This window comes from Zingiber officinale, chromosome 6A, assembly GCF_018446385.1.
Source record: "Zingiber officinale cultivar Zhangliang chromosome 6A, Zo_v1.1, whole genome shotgun sequence".
NCBI classification, from domain to species: Eukaryota; Viridiplantae; Streptophyta; class Magnoliopsida; order Zingiberales; family Zingiberaceae; genus Zingiber; species Zingiber officinale.
The window spans coordinates 79,115,153-79,134,923 of NC_055997.1; the positions used below are offsets into that span (position 1 = coordinate 79,115,153).

Consider the following 19,771-nt stretch of genomic DNA (forward strand, 5'->3'; position numbering starts at 1 on the left):
GGCAAAGTTTGAGGTTTATAATTTAAGAGGGTAGAAAAATCTTACTCAATCATCTCAAATTAATAGTATATAAAAAAATTTGATAATGCAGGATTTATAAAAATGTTAGAGGGAGATTTTTTTTTATTACGGAAAGAAAGATAGAAAATTAGATGCCCTTATAATTAAAAAAAAATAATAAATCTAGTTAATTTCAATAACTAGTCTAGGATGATCGGTTCCATCGATTACTAAGGTAAATTAAAAAACATGATCAATAGATAATTAAAAATCCAGTATTATTTAATTGCACGTCTTATTTAGTAGAAAAATTTCTACAAACATAACATAATTAGAAAATGAACTATGGATATCTAAATAATAATTTAAATATTTTATCACAGTATCATAGTCCCGGAAACAAAGGCAATAGAAATAATAACGCAAGGTCAAGAAGTAAATAAACTGTAGCCTATTGTTTTATATATATAATGATGATGATGATGATGATGATGATGATGATGAGAAAATAACTTTTACTTGAATAAAAAATATTTTTCATGCACTTAGAAATTGACACATTGGCAAATATTGAACTAAGGGTATCAAAGCTTCCATCGTGAGCAGGTAATGTCAAAAAAAACCCCTTCCGCTATGAAAGGAGTTTTTTCGATTTAATCGAAAAAATAGTTCCATGGTTATTTTTTTTTAAAAAAATTTATATTAAAATATTTTTTTAATATTTGGTAAAGAAAAAAGAGACAACGGCTAATAAAATACTTTTAACATGTGAAACCTGTTAAACTTTTTAACATGGCACGAATATAATAACAAAGAACTCTCGCCTTCAACGATTGTGGAGGCTCTAACAGGGCAAACCAACAAAACCATAAAAGCTACAGACTTTGAAAGGTTTTAAAATGGGTGTTATGAACATCTATATGATCCTGGAACGGCTGTTAAGCAGCCGAAACCAGCGATCTAGCCGGAGTTGCTTCATCGGAGGACCTATATCAGCTTTTGCCTTCCGGGGACATTGCCATTCATCAGGGATTTCTTCTTCATTAGATCTATCCACCAAAGCACTTCTGCTTCCACCATGAGTTTGGTCCTCCTGTGCCAATGTTTCATTGTTCCCTTTCCAAGTTGTAGCAGCCTCAGACGGGGAAATTGATTTCAGTTCGTCAACAGGACCTTCTCTTTTGCCTCTGCACTTTATCGAGATGAAGCCATTTGTTGCTTTTGGCACTTGAGCATTTATATCGAAACATGTTGGTTCCATCTGTGGGCTACCATTTTCACCCTTATCAGCATTGCAATACATGGTATCACTTTCTCGAACACAACTTTTGTTCTCCCCCACCAAAGCTTCATTCTTGCCCTGCAATGCGAGCAATGTCAGTTCATGTATCTCTTGATTACCTGTTGCAGTCTTAGAAGCTACAAATCCATAATTCACCTGCAAACTTGACTCTGATTCAAGCATAAGATCTTCTCCTCTACAGCTTTCAACCTTGTTGTTAGAATTGCAATGCATAGTCTCACTTTCTTGAATCCAGCATCCGTCTTCCTCCATCAAAGGTTCATTCTTGCCCTCCAATGTGGGTGATGACGGCTCATGCACCTCTTGATTAGTTGTTGCAGTCCTAAAAGCAGTGGAACCATAATTCGTTGGCAAGACTGATTCCGATTCATGTACAGGATCTTCTTTTCTACTATTTGGTTCTTTCAGATCTTGAGCATTGACATCACCCCGTAACTGAACCTCCTGCTGGTCAGCAATTTTTTCCTTATCGATGTTACTGACCGGCAACATATCAATCTTCTTCATGGAACTTCCATCGACACCCTCGCATCCTTTTGAATCTGATAATATCAAGTTTGAATGACTAGCGACGAAATCCTCACCAAGAAGCTTCCGCAAGCTCACTTTTTTCTTTGGTTGTGCATAGGGAGTTCTTGCAAATTGCTCTTTTTTAGTGCTTCCATTGTTCTTCCTCCTGCTTGAATAGTCTTCAGCTGTTTGCATTTGCGAGAGACCATCCTGCCCCTCTTCATTGTATGCAGTTAATTTCCTTGAAGAAATTTGATCATCGTTTCTAGATATATTCACCTTCTTTACAGGCACGAAACCGTCCTTATCAACATGATTCACTCGATATTTGCTGTAAAAATCATCACCTGCAACTTGGACAAGTGGATTCTTGGTGTCGTATGGTGGAAGATCCATGAAAGTGTTCTTCTATTGTTCCAGAAACAATAAAATAACAATAAATTCCTCGCCTTATCACAAGAAACAATCAATAGGAATACAAGAAGCGGTACCTCACATTCTGGCGGTTCTTGGGGTTCGCTCTCATCTTCTTGGTGCAGCATGAAACTACCAATCGGATCAGGAAGACCCAAAGACTCCGGTGACTCGTACACATAGCTCGAGAACCAATTGGTGATATCCGGAGGTTCTGAAGCACATCAAAAATCGCAAACCTGAGACTACTCTGTCCAACAAAAGTATCGAATCAAAAGGAAAGTAGGACTCACGGGAGGGCAAGGAGAATGGCAAAAAGCGATCTTTCAAGCCCTAGGCGGAAGAAGGATCGTGAGAAAATCGGAGAAAGATTTAATAGGAAAGAAGCAAAGGGAGTACACTTTCTACCTGGGAATGCTGCCGAGAGAGATCAGGCGATTGCGCCATGGCGACGAAGCGATGGCAATGAGGGATTGTAGTTCTTGAGGAGGCGCTTCTCCAGGGGTTTCTGTTTCTTTTGAATGCTTCGATCTATTTCCCGCCGCGAGCAGCGCGCGTTTTTTTTCATGGATTTTGAATTTAGCGCGTCAGATCGAAACGAAGCGCGCCGTTTGGGAAGAGAGGCCGGTCTAGTTGGGCTAAATTTAGACCGGTCGAGCAAGCATCCAGATGGGGCCATGTCAATTGACCTAGTTGGTCCAATTAAAATAAAACAATTGGTTAGTGAGTTAATTGATTTCGATAAATAAATTTGTTTAGTTCGAGTCGATTAATTAGCCTAAGTGGTTTAGTCAAAATTTATCCGACCGGTTTGATTTCTGTCGTTACTCCGGCCGGTTCAGTTCCAATTCCTCACATTTTTATGTTTTTTTAAACGGGAAAAATGTTCCATTCCACTCCCGCCTTCTCACCTGGCTTTGTCGCGCGCTCAATCGCCGCCGCGTTCTCCGCCTCGAAACCCTAGCTCTCCTCCTCTTCGTCGTTGTCCACCTCTTCCTTTCCATGCCGCCTAGAAAGAGAGCTGCTGCCGCCGCCAGCAGAAAGCCGAACCAGGGCAACCAGCCATCGCAGCCTTCCAAGTACGGGATCCAGCACTTCTTCGAGCGACACTCCCAGTCCCAGGCTGCCGCTCCCTCGGTCGCAGCAGCGGGACCCTCAAAGCCTCACCCTGTTAGGAATCCTAACCATCCTTCTGCTAATGGCCAGCTGCCGCATTCGCCAGATAATGCCCCTGCCGATGGTGGCGAAGAGTCGTCGCAGATCTCTCCGTCGGTGGTAAAGTCGTCCGCTAAAAAGCGATTTAAGTTCTCCCCTGGAATGGTTAGATTCTTGATGCATCCATCGAAAAAGTCTAAAGTTTTCTCTTTCCTGATCTTCTAGTCTGTTTGGCTTGTTAGTTGATAAAGCAAAGTCAAGATGATGGGGTAGACGAAGTTACTTGGAAGATCTCTCCGGTCAATGAACGACTTCGCTCGATCTCCTCGAGACAGTTGTCTGGGAAAATGAAAGGCTTCTGCGACACATCGAGGCCACAATTATCCACCCTTCGTCCTTGCTCTTCGAATCAGGTACACTGTAGATAGTTTACTTCCATAGGATATGTGGAATGTTCCTTTTTTGGCTTTGGACTTGACATGTTCCATTTTTGGGTTAGGATCCTCGTTCTAATAGCAAATTCGAGAAGTGGATTTGTTCCGAATCAACTGTTACTAGTGATAGACCCTTGGAATTGTCAGAAAATATATTTAAAGAAACAGAGGCATTCCCCAGCCAGCAGAGCAATGTCGATTCTTCTGCAGTGGACTTCAAGAGACCTTTTAGAACTCCCCCATCTATGCCGTATGAGTCCAAAGAGGTCATCATCCTCATCTTTAGACAGTTTTTTCTAGTCAAAGTCTCAGGAAATTTCTTATTTGGTGACATTTTCTTCTATGCTATCCATCAATGGCTATCAGTTCATTGGTAGTAGTGGAGAAATGGAGCAGTTGGGTTCCCAGAAGTACCAGAAGGTTTGAGTTTCTGTTGTTGCCCATTTCAGTTGTGCAGATTGATTGAAACAGATGGCATGGCTTTTATTTATTTATTTATAGACATTACTGGAGCTTCTAGATCAAGTTGAAGATGCAATCACCGATGAACCAGTTCCAGGTAATCAGAAGGAATGTGAGCATCGTCATGCTACAAATGCAAAAAATCAGCCTGAACCCAGTGTTTCTGGCAGAAGCATTGGAGGCATGTCTAAAACAGATCCATCGTATACACATTATGATACTTTTCTGGTGCTCGAGGTACAATTCTTTTTTTCCTTTCATTGGCATTTCTTTTTTCAAGGTTTGTACACTTTAATTGCCACTCTCTTGGCCTTGAATTGTAGGTATCAGAAAAACATAAGAGCAGTGATCCCTTGTGCTGCCAAAGTCCTGTAAAGGTACATCTTAATTTGGAAAAACACATGTTGTCCTTTTTTAATTTTCATACAAATTTTGGCCCAAACACGAAATGGAAGGTGTTGTTTCTTATTTCTAGATTATTCGGTTGCTGAATGAACAAAGTGGCCAGGAGAGGATTTTGCATCTATGTGATGAGTGGTTAGTTTAGTCTTCTTAAGCACACACGTATCTGGTTGGCATCAATATTTCACAAGCAAAGTCTCTCTTTTTAGGTTTTTTTTTCTAAAACTTTTGAAGAATTGGAAGCAATATAAGAAAATGTTGCTTTGACCCCTTTTTTTATTCAACTAATGTTTTGTTCGATGGAATTTTTGAATAGCTATCTCAACATACATTATATTGCAAATAACTTAAGACAATTTTTTTCTGTTGCTTTTCCTGTAATATATTGTTTCTATGCTTAAATGACATTAAGTTGAGCTTAGCTCTTCTACATTGTCTTCTAAGAAAAGTATATTGATATGACCAAACTTGTCAGATTGTCTTGTTTCATTACAATTGGGCACTGATACAAAATAATCATTAAAATATAGAAATCTTGTTTTTTTTATATATGCACCTCTCAATTTCCTTTATTTACAGTAGCTAGTGGTAAGATAATTTCCTATTCTGTTTCAACTGTTCATCCTGTTTGTATTCATTTTTATGAGGCAAATTTGTTGTTCTTGAGAAAGCTAAGATTTTCTAAATGGTTGATTTTACTTTAAAAGCCTCGACTTAAACTGTACTTGCACTCACGGAATAGGATTTCTATTACTATAATTTATTTTTTTTCCTTTCATGCTCAATGAATATTCTATCTGTCTAAACTTGCTGTCAATGGAATTCCTTATCTTCTAGGTTCTATAGTGTCATTGGACCTGGTGATACTTTAAATGTGGTTGGAGAGTTTGATGATGCAGGGAGATGCACTGTTGATCGTGTTAAAAATCTTATCATTGTTCATCCAGACATACTCCTATCTGGAACTCGGGTAATGCTTTGATTTTCTTTAATAGTTTGGTATATCCTTTGCCATTATTAAGCAAGGATACTAAACTTTGATCTTCAAACTTTTAATATATTTTTTGCTATGTTAAAGTTGATATGCTTACATTAATTTTTAGGTTGCCTCCAGTTTTACTTGTCCTAGACGAGCTGTGCTAGATGAGAGGTTGAAGACTACTGAGCATTCTTCTGTTGCATTACTTGGTACCTTGCTTCATCAACTCTTTCAGGTTCTTGATTCAAGAATACTAACCTTATTAACCATGCAACTTTCTCTTAGCTCTGATAATCAGTCTTCTATAGGCTAGAGTCATCAATAATTTTGCTATATCTATAGGCTGGACTTCTCAAGGATTTGCCTTCTAGACAGTTCTTGGAGGAGTATGCAGGAATTATCATTCAGAGAAACATTGAGGATATATATGCATGTGGAGGTATGGTGAATTGCTTGAATAGAATATTACATGATTAATTGATGCTACTGTGAATGTTCTAATCAAAGGGACATAAACAATGCTTTTACTTGCAGCCAATGAGAAAGATTTTTTCTCCAAGCTTATAGATGCAATTCCAAGAATATTAAACTGGCTAACATGTTTTAAAGAGAAAGAGGTACTTTGCAACCTTTTTTTTTTTTAATTGAATCCACATTCTTTTAGCTTGATTATTTTCTGGAAAGACTCTTTTGTTTCTCTGTAAAATGAATCAATGACAATTGCCTCTAGGACTGCTGTATCCTCTCAAAATTCTTGCTCTTGAAGCTAGTCAGATTTTCTTATTTTTTGCATTTTCTGATTGCTGATTCTTCATATTTTGTGGATAAACAAAATATGAAGAATCAGATTAACTCATATTAACTCAGATTTTTTGGTGGATATCAAGATTTCATTTTTGTGCAAAACTTCAGATAAGGATTTGTCATTGGGCATGGATTAAGCAAGTTATGACCTGAAAGTAACTCAGATGATTATCCTGATTCTTTTTGGGCACATGTTTTTTATAATAACAGCTGGTGATAGTGTTTTTTGATGGTATAAACATTTTGTATATTCCCTAAGCTGGACATTTTTTTTCCAAGCCATTCTTTACATTGTAACTGTTTAATCTTTGTAATATATTTTGATATTTATAATACTAATATTTTCTTTATTTAATTGTGAATAATGACTGATGTTTTTTGATATTTGCAGGAAGGAAATAGTGTGCCTATTGATTTTGGACAACTGGATGGTGTGAAGGGTATTTGCATAAGTGAGGTAATCCATCTACTTGTGTTTGGGCCTTCACCAATTGTCTTTTTAATATGATATTCTTAAAAAAAATTTCATGTGTATTTTTTCTTATTAATTGGGTGGAAAAATTGGTTATGGGTCTCCAGAAGCAATGAATCATTTTGATGTTGCTTTATGAGGGGACTTTAGACTTGTTGGAAATTGATTTCCATAACTAAATAATCAAATAGGAAATATGGATGGTTATTTTGCTAGTAGACTATCGTAAATTATTTTCTTGAATGAGTGAAAAATTAATGTACGAGATTATTTGGGTTATGAAGTTGAGATTGGATTTTGGGAGGAAGGATGAAAATTAATTAATATATTATGTCTGCTTGAAATCATACCATGCATATAGTTTTTTAGAAATTCGGCAAGCATGAAAACTACAGAGAGCATGCACTAGATTTTAGTTGAAGTGATGGTTCTCATGCATTTTTGTGTAATTCATTCCTTGACTCACATGGGCTGCATGCAATGACCCGAACAAGAATCACTAACTACAGGCAATGGAGGAGCAGCTTGGCAATGGATCAAAACAACAAATAGGAGTTATGAGCAGTTGATCCACTGTATGCATGCGTCGTCTAGATGTTTGCACTACACACTTCTCAAATAGGGAACTTCTCTTGCCAATGGAACTCAAATGTAGTATAGAACAGCCAACATAATTCACACGAACAACCAATTATAGACTGATAAGAATAATTTAATTTAATTAAATAATTATGCAAAAGAGGATACACCTTTTGCAAATTAAGCTTTTCACCTTTGAGGATGTCTTTTCGACCTTTGAAAGAAATCCTTTACATCTATAAATTAATTCCCTTGTCCTCTTGCTTAATTCACTCAACTCTCAAAGTGTTGTGGCTCTTGAGTTCTTTTTTATTTTAAAAGAGCATTGCTAATGAATGATAGGCGCTTGGGTAGGACAATATGGTCTTTCAACAAACTAAACAATTTTCATTCCTAACCTTGACCTTAAATTCTCTTATCCGATGGGATAAGTTGGCCCTAAAGGTGTGATTCTACAATTGAAATTATTAGATTAGTGACAATGCTATCTGAAGGGATACATCTACCATTTGAAAGGGTGACTCAATAGTCTTGGGGTGTGTCAATAATCTAAATAGGATATAATCTGCATTGCTATACTGATGCTGTATCAATTTGAGTTGTTGACTTGTCAATGAACAGATTAATCGAACCCAACCAACCTATTGGACCAATCTTGTTAGGTGATAGAAATTCCAACAAGTTTCCCATTGGTCAAGATTTGCTTCTAGTTATTATGAAGCTCAAAGTGATCACCATTCAAAATACCTATTCAGAAGTTGTAAAATCATAAGGCCTGGCTTTCAGTTCAGAGGAATCTTGCTAATTGACATGCCTTTGGAAAAGGATGAAACATGAAGGTCTTGCCCCTAATGTGGTCAATACCTTGAAGAACCTATCATACATGTGGTTGTTTTGCTTTTGTAAAAGACGTCTGAAATTGTGGAAATCCCTGAGCTCTATGAGGGCCTAAGCCTTTGAGGTTTCCTGCTCTTGTTAATGTAGGGCTAACGCATCTCCAATCAGGAGGGATTCATCATCCACGTGACTTGAAATCAATGCCTATAGAATTACCTGATAGATTGGCATTGCTAGCAGCAACGATATAGGATTCCAACTCTCCGCTAGAATCCTGGTGATGGTGCTTCAGTGGAATTGACAAGGAGTGGGGACTGGGAGCCTCAAGCCCTTAGGGCACCCATTGTCGTGGGAGCTCTCCAAGAGTTCTCTCGATGCCATATCAGTGCCACATCAAAAGTAAAAACCCCTACATATCTCTCCAGCATACAAAAAAACCTCTAAATAACTCTTTCATGGGTCCTACACTTTTTCATTATATTTTACTTTATATATAAATAAAATTTAAATTCATAAATTATCACTAAATAATATTAATAATTAAAAAATAAATTACATTATTTGAAATAAAAGACCTAAATAAAAAGTTTATTGATTTTTTAGTTTAAATTAAAAATTTTATTTTAATTAAAAAAAAGAAAAAAAAAGAAGGAAGGCTAGGAGCTGTTTCTTCCTAAAAATGAGGGAGCTCCCTCCCCTATGCCATGTCCACAATGGAGCTCCCATTGTGGATGCTCTTATAAAGCAAAAGAGTTTTCCATTCTTTGTGACATATTTTGACAAAGAGTATAGGAGTGGGGGGCTCCCAGTCCCTGCCAAGACACAATGTCTTAATGGGCCCATGTCCACATGATCTGAGTCAATGTTCGCTAAGTAGCTAAATCACATAACAATTAGTTTTTGTTAACCTATTCTAACTTTTTGAAAGATTTTATAGTTAACATTATTAAATGCATTTTAAAATTTTTTTTTATCATGGTTATTGTTTCATATTGATATTGGCTAGACATACATCAACTTTTATGCATATAAGGTAGTAACATGTCCTAAAAAATAGAATAAAATAACTTCATATATGCATAGGAAACATGTTCATGTAATTCCATTTGCGTCTTAGACCAAGAATGCTCCATGCCCCCTTGTGCCTTTGGTCTTTAGATGTTTATATGTGGGTTGTTGTCTTTGCTTGTTACCTTTTTGGTGCTCAGCTATTGAATCTTTATTGTTGGTCTAGGTCTTACCTTTTTCTTATAAATACACTGTTCATTCTAAAATTCACATTTAATTATATTTGATGGGGCTTCTTCCTATACCTATGAATTCCATTGGACCTAGAAATGAGACATTGGAAGAATCTTTTTGGTCTTCCAATATCAATAGGTTGCTTGTTTCCCTCTTGTATCTTCCAAAAGGTAAAAAACTTTTTGAGAATTGTTTCATGGATCCATGAAAAAATACTTGGGTTCTCCTAATAAATCAAAAGTGTATCATGCGTAAATCTAACTGGAGTTCACAGTGGTGGAGGTGGGGGGAGTGGATTGGGAAAAAAAGGATTCTAGTTGTAAGATATCTCATGAAACTGTAGCAGGAATTGAGATCTCAATCTTCTGATATGCCCTTGACTCTTTTTAATTGAGAAATCCATGCATCAAGTTCAGTAGAAAGACTATGTGTATCAATGTAAAAAAATGGCATGCAATAGTTAGTTAGGTTTGAAATTGTGTTTTATAGCCATTGTTGTGATCTGAATACTGATGTCCATTCAAAAGTTGAAAGATTCTTTAATGGCATTTCTCCTGCATCAATCTGCCATCCAAGCCTTATGCATTAATATCATTTGCCTGTCTCTATTTGAGATTTTGGCATCTTTCAGTAATTATTGTGCTAGTCTTTAAATTTATAGTTATTTTGAATATCTATGAACTTAAACGCGTGATGAAGTCTTCTATGATGCACATGGAATATTTCTTTGAAGCTCATAATTCTAAAGTTGCAGATGTATAGTCAAAAATAAAAAGACAAAAATCAAAAGAGTGCCCCTTATTTTGTTATAGTCTAAAGGGTACCCTATGTCGAAGAAATACAAAAGGCGCTTTATCTTAAATTTTTCTTCCTAGTTTACCTTTTTTAACCAAATTTATCCAACACTGCTGTTGTGGTTTTTAACAGGTTTGGCCAAAACTGATTTGCATTATATCAGTTTTAGTCAAACTTGCTACAACATGGAGCACTTTTGGTCAAAATTATTATAATATTGGTCATTTTTTTTTGAAAATAGTAGGTTTGGCTAAAATTACTACATATTATAGCAGGTTGTGCCACAATTGCTACAGTAGTATTGGAGTTGATTTTGCTAACTCTGAAGCGAGCGGTTTTGACTAATGTTAAAATTATTTTGACTAAAATTGCCACAAAAGTTCCGAATTAATATGCCAAAAAGGGATATTTTTGGAATGAAGGATTAGGGTGTGGTGTCCTTTTGATGATAATGAAAATAAGGTACACCCTTCTGTTTTTTTCTGAAAATAAAACAAGCTAGTTGGATGCTTTCTGATTCACATATCTATGACCTATATCAGCTAGATCAAGTTTGATTTTTGCTACTATCATACACATCTGTGATTTGGTAATATTGTGTGGATTTTGACCTTCAGGTTATGGATATTGAAGAGATGGCACAAGCCCCAACATATGGCATGAAAGGAGTAATTGATGCTTCAGTCTGTGTAAAAGTTACTTCTAGCAATGATGAGTCATATGAAACAATAATGCCTTTGGAATTCAAGACTGGTAAAAGAAACAATGGTCAGGTAAGATCATAAGATGTATCAGAATTTATTAGATCACATGTTTGTTATGCCAAATATGCTTTATTTTTTTGGTGCAGATAAATTATGAGTAACAATTTGATTTGTTTCTGTAAATCATCTCATAATCAACTTTGCTGTGCACATTACTAGTGAATGTTTTACTTGTAATTTATATAATTTCTTTGCTGATAATGTACACATTCTAGCTTCATCTTCCAATATTGCACATTTTACACATATAATGGTTGTGCGCATGGAAGCAACCACTAAAATTGTTACTATTGCATTTATGACATGCCTTTTCTTATTCTGCTATATACCTTTATGAATTATCAGAAACAACAGAAGGAAACAGAATCAAGAATTTTTGTCTTATAGCAAATTGTGTTTGCCTCATCTTTGTTGGGGTTGGCTCCTCAAATTGTCCTTTGAGCTCTATGCAAGTATATATCACCACTAATATTCAAATGCATTAAATCTTTTATTTGTTGAATAATATTCTATCTTTTTTCTCAACCTCTTGTATCTTCCATTCTATTTAATCTAACTCTTTAATTGTCATATTGTGTGGCCTCTTTTGAATATGTCAATACCATCTCAATCGATCGTCAATCATTTTATCCTTTATAATAATTCCATATATTCTTTTTAGTATTGTCATCTCCACTAAAGTAATTCTTATACATGCTTTCTAATAACCCAATACAATGACACTTAAAGTATAGCAGTGATAGCACAGTAAAATTTTCTTCTAGCTTTAGAGGGACACAACAATTGCACAAGACCTCAAAAACTCTTCTCAATTGTGATCACTCATTTAACGTAGTAATGATATTTATATAATATTCCCTTTTGCTGAATAATAGATAAGATATTTAAAACTTATATGGATTTAATACCCAATTTATTTCTCAACCTCTTGTATCTTCCATTCTATTTAATCTAACTCTTTAATTGTCATATTGTGTGGCCTCTTTTGAATATGTCAATACCATCTCAATCGATCGTCAATCATTTTATCCTTTATAATAATTCCATATATTCTTTTTAGTATTGTCATCTCCACTAAAGTAATTCTTATACATGCTTTCTAATAACCCAATACAATGACACTTAAAGTATAGCAGTGATAGCACAGTAAAATTTTCTTCTAGCTTTAGAGGGACACAACAATTGCACAAGACCTCAAAAACTCTTCTCAATTGTGATCACTCATTTAACGTAGTAATGATATTTATATAATATTCCCTTTTGCTGAATAATAGATAAGATATTTAAAACTTATATGGATTTAATACCCAATTTACATAGAACTTTGGTTGTCCTGAAAACAAAATATATGTTAGTTACAATTTGTTCATATGTTTTCTAACAAAGAGAATTAAGTCTATTTTTCGTTTGACTTTTTAGCATTGAAAATATTCCCATTTATGGTATTGTTGGTTGTTTGTTTGCTGATAATCACATCAATCAAGTGCACTACCATCCAGGTTATATAGATTCATGAGGTTGTTGAGGCTATTGGTTTAGAAATGCTTCTGTAACATTATTACACTACTATGTGACATTTACTGCATAGGTTTCAAAGATATTTCTTAAGGCTTGAGGTCTCTTAATGCCCTAACTGTGCAGGCTGCAATGGAGCATTCTGCCCAGGTGATATTGTACACTCTTTTGATGTCTGAAAGGTAATTCTAACATGTAATATTCTTGCTATTTCTTTTTTCCTGACATTTCCTTTGGTGATATTGTACACTCTGTTGTAGGCAAAATTGGTGTTTTAATTGGAATACTACTCTTTCAGATATTTGAAAAGGGATATCAATATTGGCCTTCTATATTACCTCCAGACAGATCAGACAAGGGTAAAGTGCTATTTCATAACAAATTATGGAGGTCTAGGTATTGTCTTGCTTACAAATTTTCTTATAGGGTGTCAAAGTTCAACGATCCGACTTAGTTGGACTAATTATGCGCCGCAATGAACTAGCAACTGATGTCCTAAAGGCTTCAAGAACACGGCACCTACCTTCAATGCTACAGGTATTACTAAATGAAACTTGTCTGATTAACTGGATTGGAGGATCTCCACTAATATTTTAGCGAATGTTTCTGTAGAATCTAGCATTGTGCAAAGTTTGTCGCCATCTTAATATCTGCACAATCTTTCATAAGGTACATGAAAGAGTTCTGTCTTTTCAACTCTTTATTATTCAGACCTATTATTGCCATCTAACGATGACATGATATTGTTTTTTTTTTAATGGAAATAGGCTTATGGAGGTGATTCTAATAGCAGTGGACTTGGTGATTTCTTTGATGACCTTGTGGGCCACTTAACTGTTTCTCATTCTAATTTTCTTAAGCATTGGGTTCGTTTGGTTGACTTGGAAGCTCAGGCATCTAAGGTTTAACCTACTTTTATCCCTGACAACTATTTTTTGCATATGCTCCTGATGAGCTAAGCTGGAGAAATACTTAAAATCTCAGGTCAATAAGAAAGAAAGGTTCTCTTCACATACTCCATGGGATGAGAACAGTACCAGAAGCAGTTCTTACATCCTTGTTGATTTTAAGAACGAATTTTCAGGCAGTAATTCTTCTAGAAATGACAGATTCAAGTATTGTTTTGTGCTGAATGAACAGAAAGCTCGGGACCAATATGATTTTTCTAAACTCAGAATGAGTGATCATGGTTCCACACTTAAACGTGGTGATCATGTGGTATGGTTCCCACATTTTATTCTGCTATTTCACTTTAGCCCTAAATAGCCTTTTTAGATTTTCTCTTTTTGTTGTGAGGATGACTACTGCTACAAGTTGTTTCTACTACATGTTAATAAGGAATTGATAGTGAGTATTTTCATGCTGCCTATTTGTTAACAACATTTTCAAATGAACAATTGGAGTATATATATATCTTAGATGGAGCTGGACAAGACTAGCAACATCACTTTCATATGGGAAATGCTTATTTATAGATGTCAACGCGAAACCAAAGTTTCTGCATAATGTGTATCTATATTTGAAGATGGCAATGATCACTCTTCACCATTGTTCTTTAACTAGGCACTTTCGACATTTATGTAATGTATTTATTAATGGCTGTTCTATTTAGGGCTAGAAAGAACTCAGACACCTGAATGGCCTAGAAATTCTCCTTTTTTCACAGATTTTGGATGTCTTGAAATTATGGTTTTTGGTTTTCTATGAAGATCCCGACCCCAACTTGGGGTTGTATGCTGAAAACACTACAGTTAAGTGCAATCTGATATATTACGCAGTTTAGAGCTTGATGGTTTCAAACAGTTAGTTTGTGTGTTTGTGCCGTTATAAGTGAGTAGAGTCACCCACCTTAATAGCTAGTTATTTTGAATTGGATATGACTATGCCCAGGCCTTCAATAGAAGTGATATATTTGATTATCTTAGTATACTTTACTCAGGATGCTGTATTTGTTACTTTGGATTGTCCAAACTTTTTGATTCCTTTACTTGTCTTTGTTCTTGATTGTAGGTGCTTAGCACAGAGTCTGGACATCTTGCTGTTGCAACTGGAGTAATAGATGATATTGGTAAATCACATATATCTGTAAGAAATTCTTTCCTTCGAGTATCTTGGAAAATTTTATTATGAACCTTGCTCGTATTTTGTATTAAGAAATAAAGTGTCTATGTATCAAGCATAATGATTGGATAAGTAATGTTATAAGATGGTTAGAAATTGTAAAGTTTCTATCTATTGGCATATTGGTTTCATTTATAGCATCATATTTATCCTTACTTTATCTTGCTTTATGTCAGGTTTTTTTTTCTCGGCGATTACGACTCCCAATATGTGAACATTCACTAGATCTAGGTCGTCTTGGTCAAGAAGTTTGGAGAATCAATAAGGATGAATTTGCTTCCTCTTTTACAACCATGAGGTACTTTTCATGTCAATGTTCTTTTCATTTAAGGAATTTTATTTAAACCCAAGGATACATGATTTTTTATCCATCTTCAGATACAACCTTGCACTGTTGTTTGCTCAAAGTTTGCAATTTGGACGTTTGAGGAAGATGATTGTCGATCTTGAGGTGATTATTTTTCTCATTCCACGTCTCCCTTTTCATGTTGTAGACTCTTCTAATATTTTTTCCAATTCTGCAGGTACCTAGGTTTGATAGTGAAGGAACATTGAGTCAAGATCCAGCACTGTCATATATACGCTCACAAAAAAATTTGAATGATGATCAAAGGAGAGCCATTCAAAAGGTACCCCTTGCAGTATTTCTTTTTGTATGTTTCTTTCATTTGTTTTTTGAATGAGACTTAGCTGGTGAACGTCCAGAGAGAATTTGAATATTGGCTAAAGGATATAGATTTATAAATCAGCCCTTATATCATTTAATTACATGAATTTAGTGCTTTTTTTGTTAAACGTAGAATGCTAGAATTTGTTGATGTTTGCCTGAAGTTCGTGTTTTTTTGATTTTTTCATTACACATTTCAGATTCTAGCTGCAAAGGATTATGCCCTTATTTTAGGGATGCCTGGCACTGGAAAGACATCCACGATGGTGCATGCTGTGAAAGCACTACTGATGAGAGGATCTTCCATATTACTCACTTCATACACAAATTTAGCCATTGATACCTTGCTTATCAAATTAAAAAATAAGGTAAATTAGCAGGATTATGTGCTGTATATTTTTTTTTGCTAATATACTGCTATCTCTGGAACTTGAATAATGACTGTAAAGAGTTGCATTTATTTATAATGTTCAGTCACTTAAATGAGTTTGATGTAATTCCTTGGTGTGCCATATTCCAGTTTATGTTTCTGTGTTTCACTAAAAGTTATTTCCAGTATAAACAATTTTATATTTTGGTGTTTTGACTTGACCCTGATATTATTCTACTACATATACCATATACTAGTAAACTGCATTTGTTAGTATATACACCTTCAATTAGGTATTTAAATTTTAGACTATCAAATCTTTTCTAGCTTGTATGATGTATTCAGAGTTCCATACTATGTTTTTTTTGGTTGCCTAAGGGTTCAAAGGAAAGAAAAAGAAGCATTTGTTACTGTTGGTTGTGTGTCCAAGGCATTTTCGTAGCTCTTTGTATGCTATCTTGCTGGATACAAGGGTTTTGTATGGCTATGAAATTTAACGTAACAAACACCTACTAGTCAATAAAATTGATCTGTGGCCTGCAATTCAAACAATCACCAGATTGACAAATCACACCTTTTTAGGGCATTGATTTTGTGCGTATCGGAAGACGTGAAGCAGTGCATTCTGACATTCTTGAGTATTGCATCCCAGGTGATTTTTCTTCCGTTCTTAATTTTCAGTATTGTTCATTATCATTGTTTTTAGGTTGTTCAATGAGGTGTTTTTTTTTGGGCAGCAGAGAACATAGGCACTGTGAATGACATCAAAGAAAAGATGGAACTCACTCGTGTAGTTGGAGTAACTTGCTTAGGAATAAATCATCCATTGCTTACGAATAAGAAGTTCGACATCTGCATAATAGATGAGGCTGGGCAAACCACTCTTCCCGTATGCCTCCTTTTTTGCTTTTGTTGTAGGAATATATACTGTTCTTTGCTTGTAAACTACCAAGTAATAATCATAAATGCATATTCTCTACAGAATTCTAACTAGTATAGTCTGGTGACTATGTCAGATCTAGCTAGCTAACAGATCAGTATGGTATGTTGGTGAAGATTGATAGCTTATGTATGAGTCACCTGTTATGTTACATCATTGCTTTGTCCACAGTGATTACTTAAGGGTCTATTGCAGGACTGAGTGTGATCGACATGTGTTTTTGATATTTGTAATAAACTAATGCATCTTTGAGAAAAATATTTTCTTCTCCGCCATTTGTTAATTTTCATGCGCCCATTTGCAATCACAGAAATAGATGGTCTGTCATGCTTAGGTGATAAACTGGTAGACGATAGGGGTTCGTGAATTGGAATCAAGTGTTGTATCAGCTTCTGTTACTCATTTGTTTAATGGAAAAGAAGGTTTTAGGAAAAAAAAATCATATAGCTATCTTGCAACAGATTTCATTGGGACCTTTGATGCTTGCCTCAAGATTTGTTTTAGTCGGAGATCATTACCAGCTTCCACCACTTGTTCAGGTTCATAACCTACTCTGATCTTTGATAAGCCACCGTGTTTCATATGATTCAGATGAATAAGTTAGCCTCTCATATGTAGAGCGTGGAAGCACGTGAAAATGGAATGTCCGTTAGCTTATTTTGCAGGCTATCGGAAACACATCCTCAGGCAATATCAGCACTGCAGTGCCAGGTTCTGTCAGTTATTTTGGTGTTTGTCTACCTATGGACGTGGTTGCTTTATTTTACCTGCAACCTTGTGGTCATATAAGGTTGATCTACCATTTTTTATGTCAGTATCGAATGTGCGCTGGTATCATGGAACTTTCAAATGCATTGATATACGGGAATAGATTACGGTGTGGTTCCTCTGAAGTTGCAGATGCAAAGCTCAAATTATCTTGTAGTAAACCTGTCACATTGTGGTTACAAGAGGTAGAGTACATCTTGCTTCTTAATATGTTTTAACTTTAGTACTCGTTCTTCTGGCAACATGATTTTTCTTTTTCAGATTCTGAATGCAAACAAGCCAGTCATCTTTGCAAGTACAGGTTAGTAGATCTTTTTGATTCTTGAGAAAATATCATAAATTTCAATTAAAAATCCTATTCCAATTTGCTTCTTCAGATATGCTTCCTGCTAACGAGGAAAGAGAAAATACTAGTGTAGTAAATTATACAGAGGCATACATCGTAGCAGAGGTACGGATTTTTGATCTAGTCATGGCTTTGTATTCAGCAACTTATAGCCATGCTTGTGCCTTTATCCATATTGCAAAGTGGATTATCTAGGTGGTGCTTGTTTGTATCTGGCACTCAACTTTGCTGTCATGCCTTCACTTTTTTTCTTATCCAGATTACTAAAGAACTAATAAAGAGAGGCATTGCTGGAGATGACATTGGGATCATTAGTCCATACAATTCACAGGTCAATATTATTCGGCAAATTCTTGATGCTTCTATAGAGGTCCAGACTATTGACAAATATCAGGTAATGACAGGAATCAGGATTCAAGTTTGTAAGGCAGTTGTTTTATATCATTCATTAATTTTCTCCCCCAAAAGTTCACAATGTTTCAATAAGGAAATGGGTGCACATTCTTTTTTCCTACTTCTGGATCCTATATCAACGGTGACATGTCTCTTATAAAATCTTGTGGTCTTACGTAGCAGTTATTCTTTCACAGTATTTTGTTTCTTTTAAGCTTATAATTTCTTTTACTTCCAATACAATTAGGAGATGATGAACTATCAATTTGTTTCATTCAAAATGTTCTTTGCTAGACTGGTTAATGAGGTCATTTTGACGAAGACTTCATTCCATGGCTCTTTCCAAAATGTGTATGGTTTGTTCCATTAATTAACACTATGGTATGAGCCGCATGGAAGGGACAAGGATTGCATACTCTTATCATTTGTACGCTCTTTGAAAAACTCCGGATCCTGCATTTCTTCTTTACTTGGAGAGTGGCATCGGATAAATGTTGCTATCACACGTGCAAAGGTTAGCTCAAGCAATGAACTCAAAACTGTCAGAAGAACTTGGCTTTCTATTTGCAAATTGTGTTCTTTTAGTGAATATTTTTAGTCCTTAACTCTTCTGCTCATGTTCTGCGCTGCAGAAGAAACTTATCATGGTTGGATCTCGCAAAACGCTGTCTAAAATTCCATTGTTAAAGTTACTGATCGAGAAAGTAAGTGAGCAGGATGGCATTGTACATCTTTCCAACAATGATATTCCTTGCTCGGAGAAACTAAAGAAGTCCTGCAATCCAAAAAGTGTACAGTAGGTGAAATCATGATCACCACATTGGTAATCTTTGCTCTGTAAGTCGCTCTCTTCAATCTTACATGCAAATACTCTCGTGCTCTTGCCTCCAAATTGATGTAATAAAATGCATATCTAGAAGCTGTGAAATAAATGATAAATCTTTTGAAGTACCTTCTGAGCAAGACGAAATGTGTTTCCAGTTTGACAGAACATTCCACAAGTATGGAGATAAATTTTGAAGGGTCGGAGCAAATTGGTAACAGATTAAAAATGGTCTCTTTCAACAATTTTTTGTCTGGTGGTGGGGTTGAGTCAACTGTTCTTGCAATTTTAACTGGCTTAAGCTCAATAATCATGTTGACGGAGCCCAATGTGTCTTCTCCAGCTCAGATAACAGTCTTTGTCGAGAACATTCGACGAGCAGCTCCTGCTAAAACCTCAATATATAATTTTCCCAACATTGAATTCTTCTTGTATCTGTTTTGGGTCCATCTGAGCACAACATGAAAAGTATCTAGTGAACGATGGTAATTGTCAATAGCTATATATCTTAGCTGAATGGGTATTTGGAAATTTGCAAGTAATTGCTAATTATTTACAAGTGAAACTAGTATTTTAAATTAATGAAATCATTTGCCCTTCTTAATTTAAAGTTTTTGTTTGTAAATTGTAATTGTGCACATTCAATTAAATCATGTATATTCTCTTGTAGCATATT

The 19,771-nt window shown here is 35.5% G+C and overlaps 2 protein-coding genes across 6 annotated transcripts; one reads left to right on the forward strand and one right to left on the reverse strand.

Moving 5' to 3' along the window:
- Positions 1-802: 802 nt before the first annotated feature.
- On the reverse strand, positions 803-2,731 carry LOC121994108. 3 transcript variants are annotated; one of them, XM_042548264.1, is made up of 5 exons: positions 2,636-2,731; positions 2,521-2,560; positions 2,305-2,441; positions 1,439-2,221; positions 803-1,360 (listed from the first exon to the last, which is right to left on the reverse strand). In XM_042548264.1, exons 1-5 carry the CDS (start codon positions 2,672-2,674, stop codon positions 917-919), a joined length of 1,443 nt encoding a protein of 480 aa, XP_042404198.1. In that variant the 5' UTR covers positions 2,675-2,731; the 3' UTR covers positions 803-916. The 3 variants fall into 3 exon arrangements, with proteins under 3 accessions (XP_042404198.1, XP_042404197.1, XP_042404199.1); XM_042548263.1 differs by having other exon boundaries at positions 803-2,221; XM_042548265.1 differs by lacking the exons at positions 2,521-2,560; positions 2,636-2,731 and having other exon boundaries at positions 803-2,221; positions 2,310-2,436.
- Positions 2,732-3,148: 417 nt separating this feature from the next.
- On the forward strand, positions 3,149-19,699 carry LOC121996681 (DNA replication ATP-dependent helicase/nuclease JHS1-like). Of its 3 annotated transcripts, XM_042550725.1 has the most exons (35): positions 3,149-3,547; positions 3,625-3,795; positions 3,882-4,082; positions 4,183-4,236; positions 4,318-4,515; positions 4,602-4,655; positions 4,754-4,815; positions 5,518-5,650; positions 5,784-5,894; positions 6,002-6,098; positions 6,194-6,276; positions 6,855-6,920; positions 11,006-11,161; positions 12,794-12,849; positions 12,966-13,026; positions 13,094-13,204; positions 13,280-13,336; positions 13,435-13,569; positions 13,652-13,885; positions 14,678-14,752; positions 14,965-15,086; positions 15,167-15,239; positions 15,313-15,417; positions 15,656-15,823; positions 16,408-16,477; positions 16,563-16,714; positions 17,227-17,304; positions 17,384-17,476; positions 17,581-17,718; positions 17,795-17,834; positions 17,911-17,984; positions 18,139-18,273; positions 18,567-18,786; positions 18,905-19,109; positions 19,254-19,699. In XM_042550725.1, exons 1-33 carry the CDS (start codon positions 3,230-3,232, stop codon positions 18,573-18,575), a joined length of 3,690 nt encoding a protein of 1,229 aa, XP_042406659.1. In that variant the 5' UTR covers positions 3,149-3,229; the 3' UTR covers positions 18,576-18,786; positions 18,905-19,109; positions 19,254-19,699. The 3 variants fall into 3 exon arrangements, with proteins under 3 accessions (XP_042406659.1, XP_042406657.1, XP_042406658.1); XM_042550723.1 differs by having other exon boundaries at positions 18,139-18,786; XM_042550724.1 differs by having other exon boundaries at positions 16,566-16,714; positions 18,139-18,786.
- The last annotated feature ends 72 nt before the right edge of the window (positions 19,700-19,771 follow it).

Excerpts from the sequence above, each read along its gene's own strand:
- LOC121996681 (XM_042550723.1), top strand. The coding sequence starts at position 3,230 with ATGCCGCCTAGAAAGAGAGCTGCTGCCGCCGCCAGCAGAAAGCCGAAC. Across the intron at positions 13,570-13,651 it reads TGGAAGCTCAGGCATCTAAG|GTCAATAAGAAAGAAAGGTT; the intron begins GTTTAACCTACT and ends TTAAAATCTCAG. Across the intron at positions 17,305-17,383 it reads AGCTTCCACCACTTGTTCAG|AGCGTGGAAGCACGTGAAAA; the intron begins GTTCATAACCTA and ends TCTCATATGTAG.
- LOC121994108 (XM_042548263.1), bottom strand. The coding sequence starts at position 2,674 with ATGGCGCAATCGCCTGATCTCTCTCGGCAGCATTCCCAG. Across the intron at positions 2,561-2,635 it reads TCTCTCGGCAGCATTCCCAG|GGCTTGAAAGATCGCTTTTT; the intron begins GTAGAAAGTGTA and ends TCTTCCGCCTAG. Across the intron at positions 2,222-2,304 it reads AAGAACCGCCAGAATGTGAG|AAGAACACTTTCATGGATCT; the intron begins GTACCGCTTCTT and ends CTGGAACAATAG.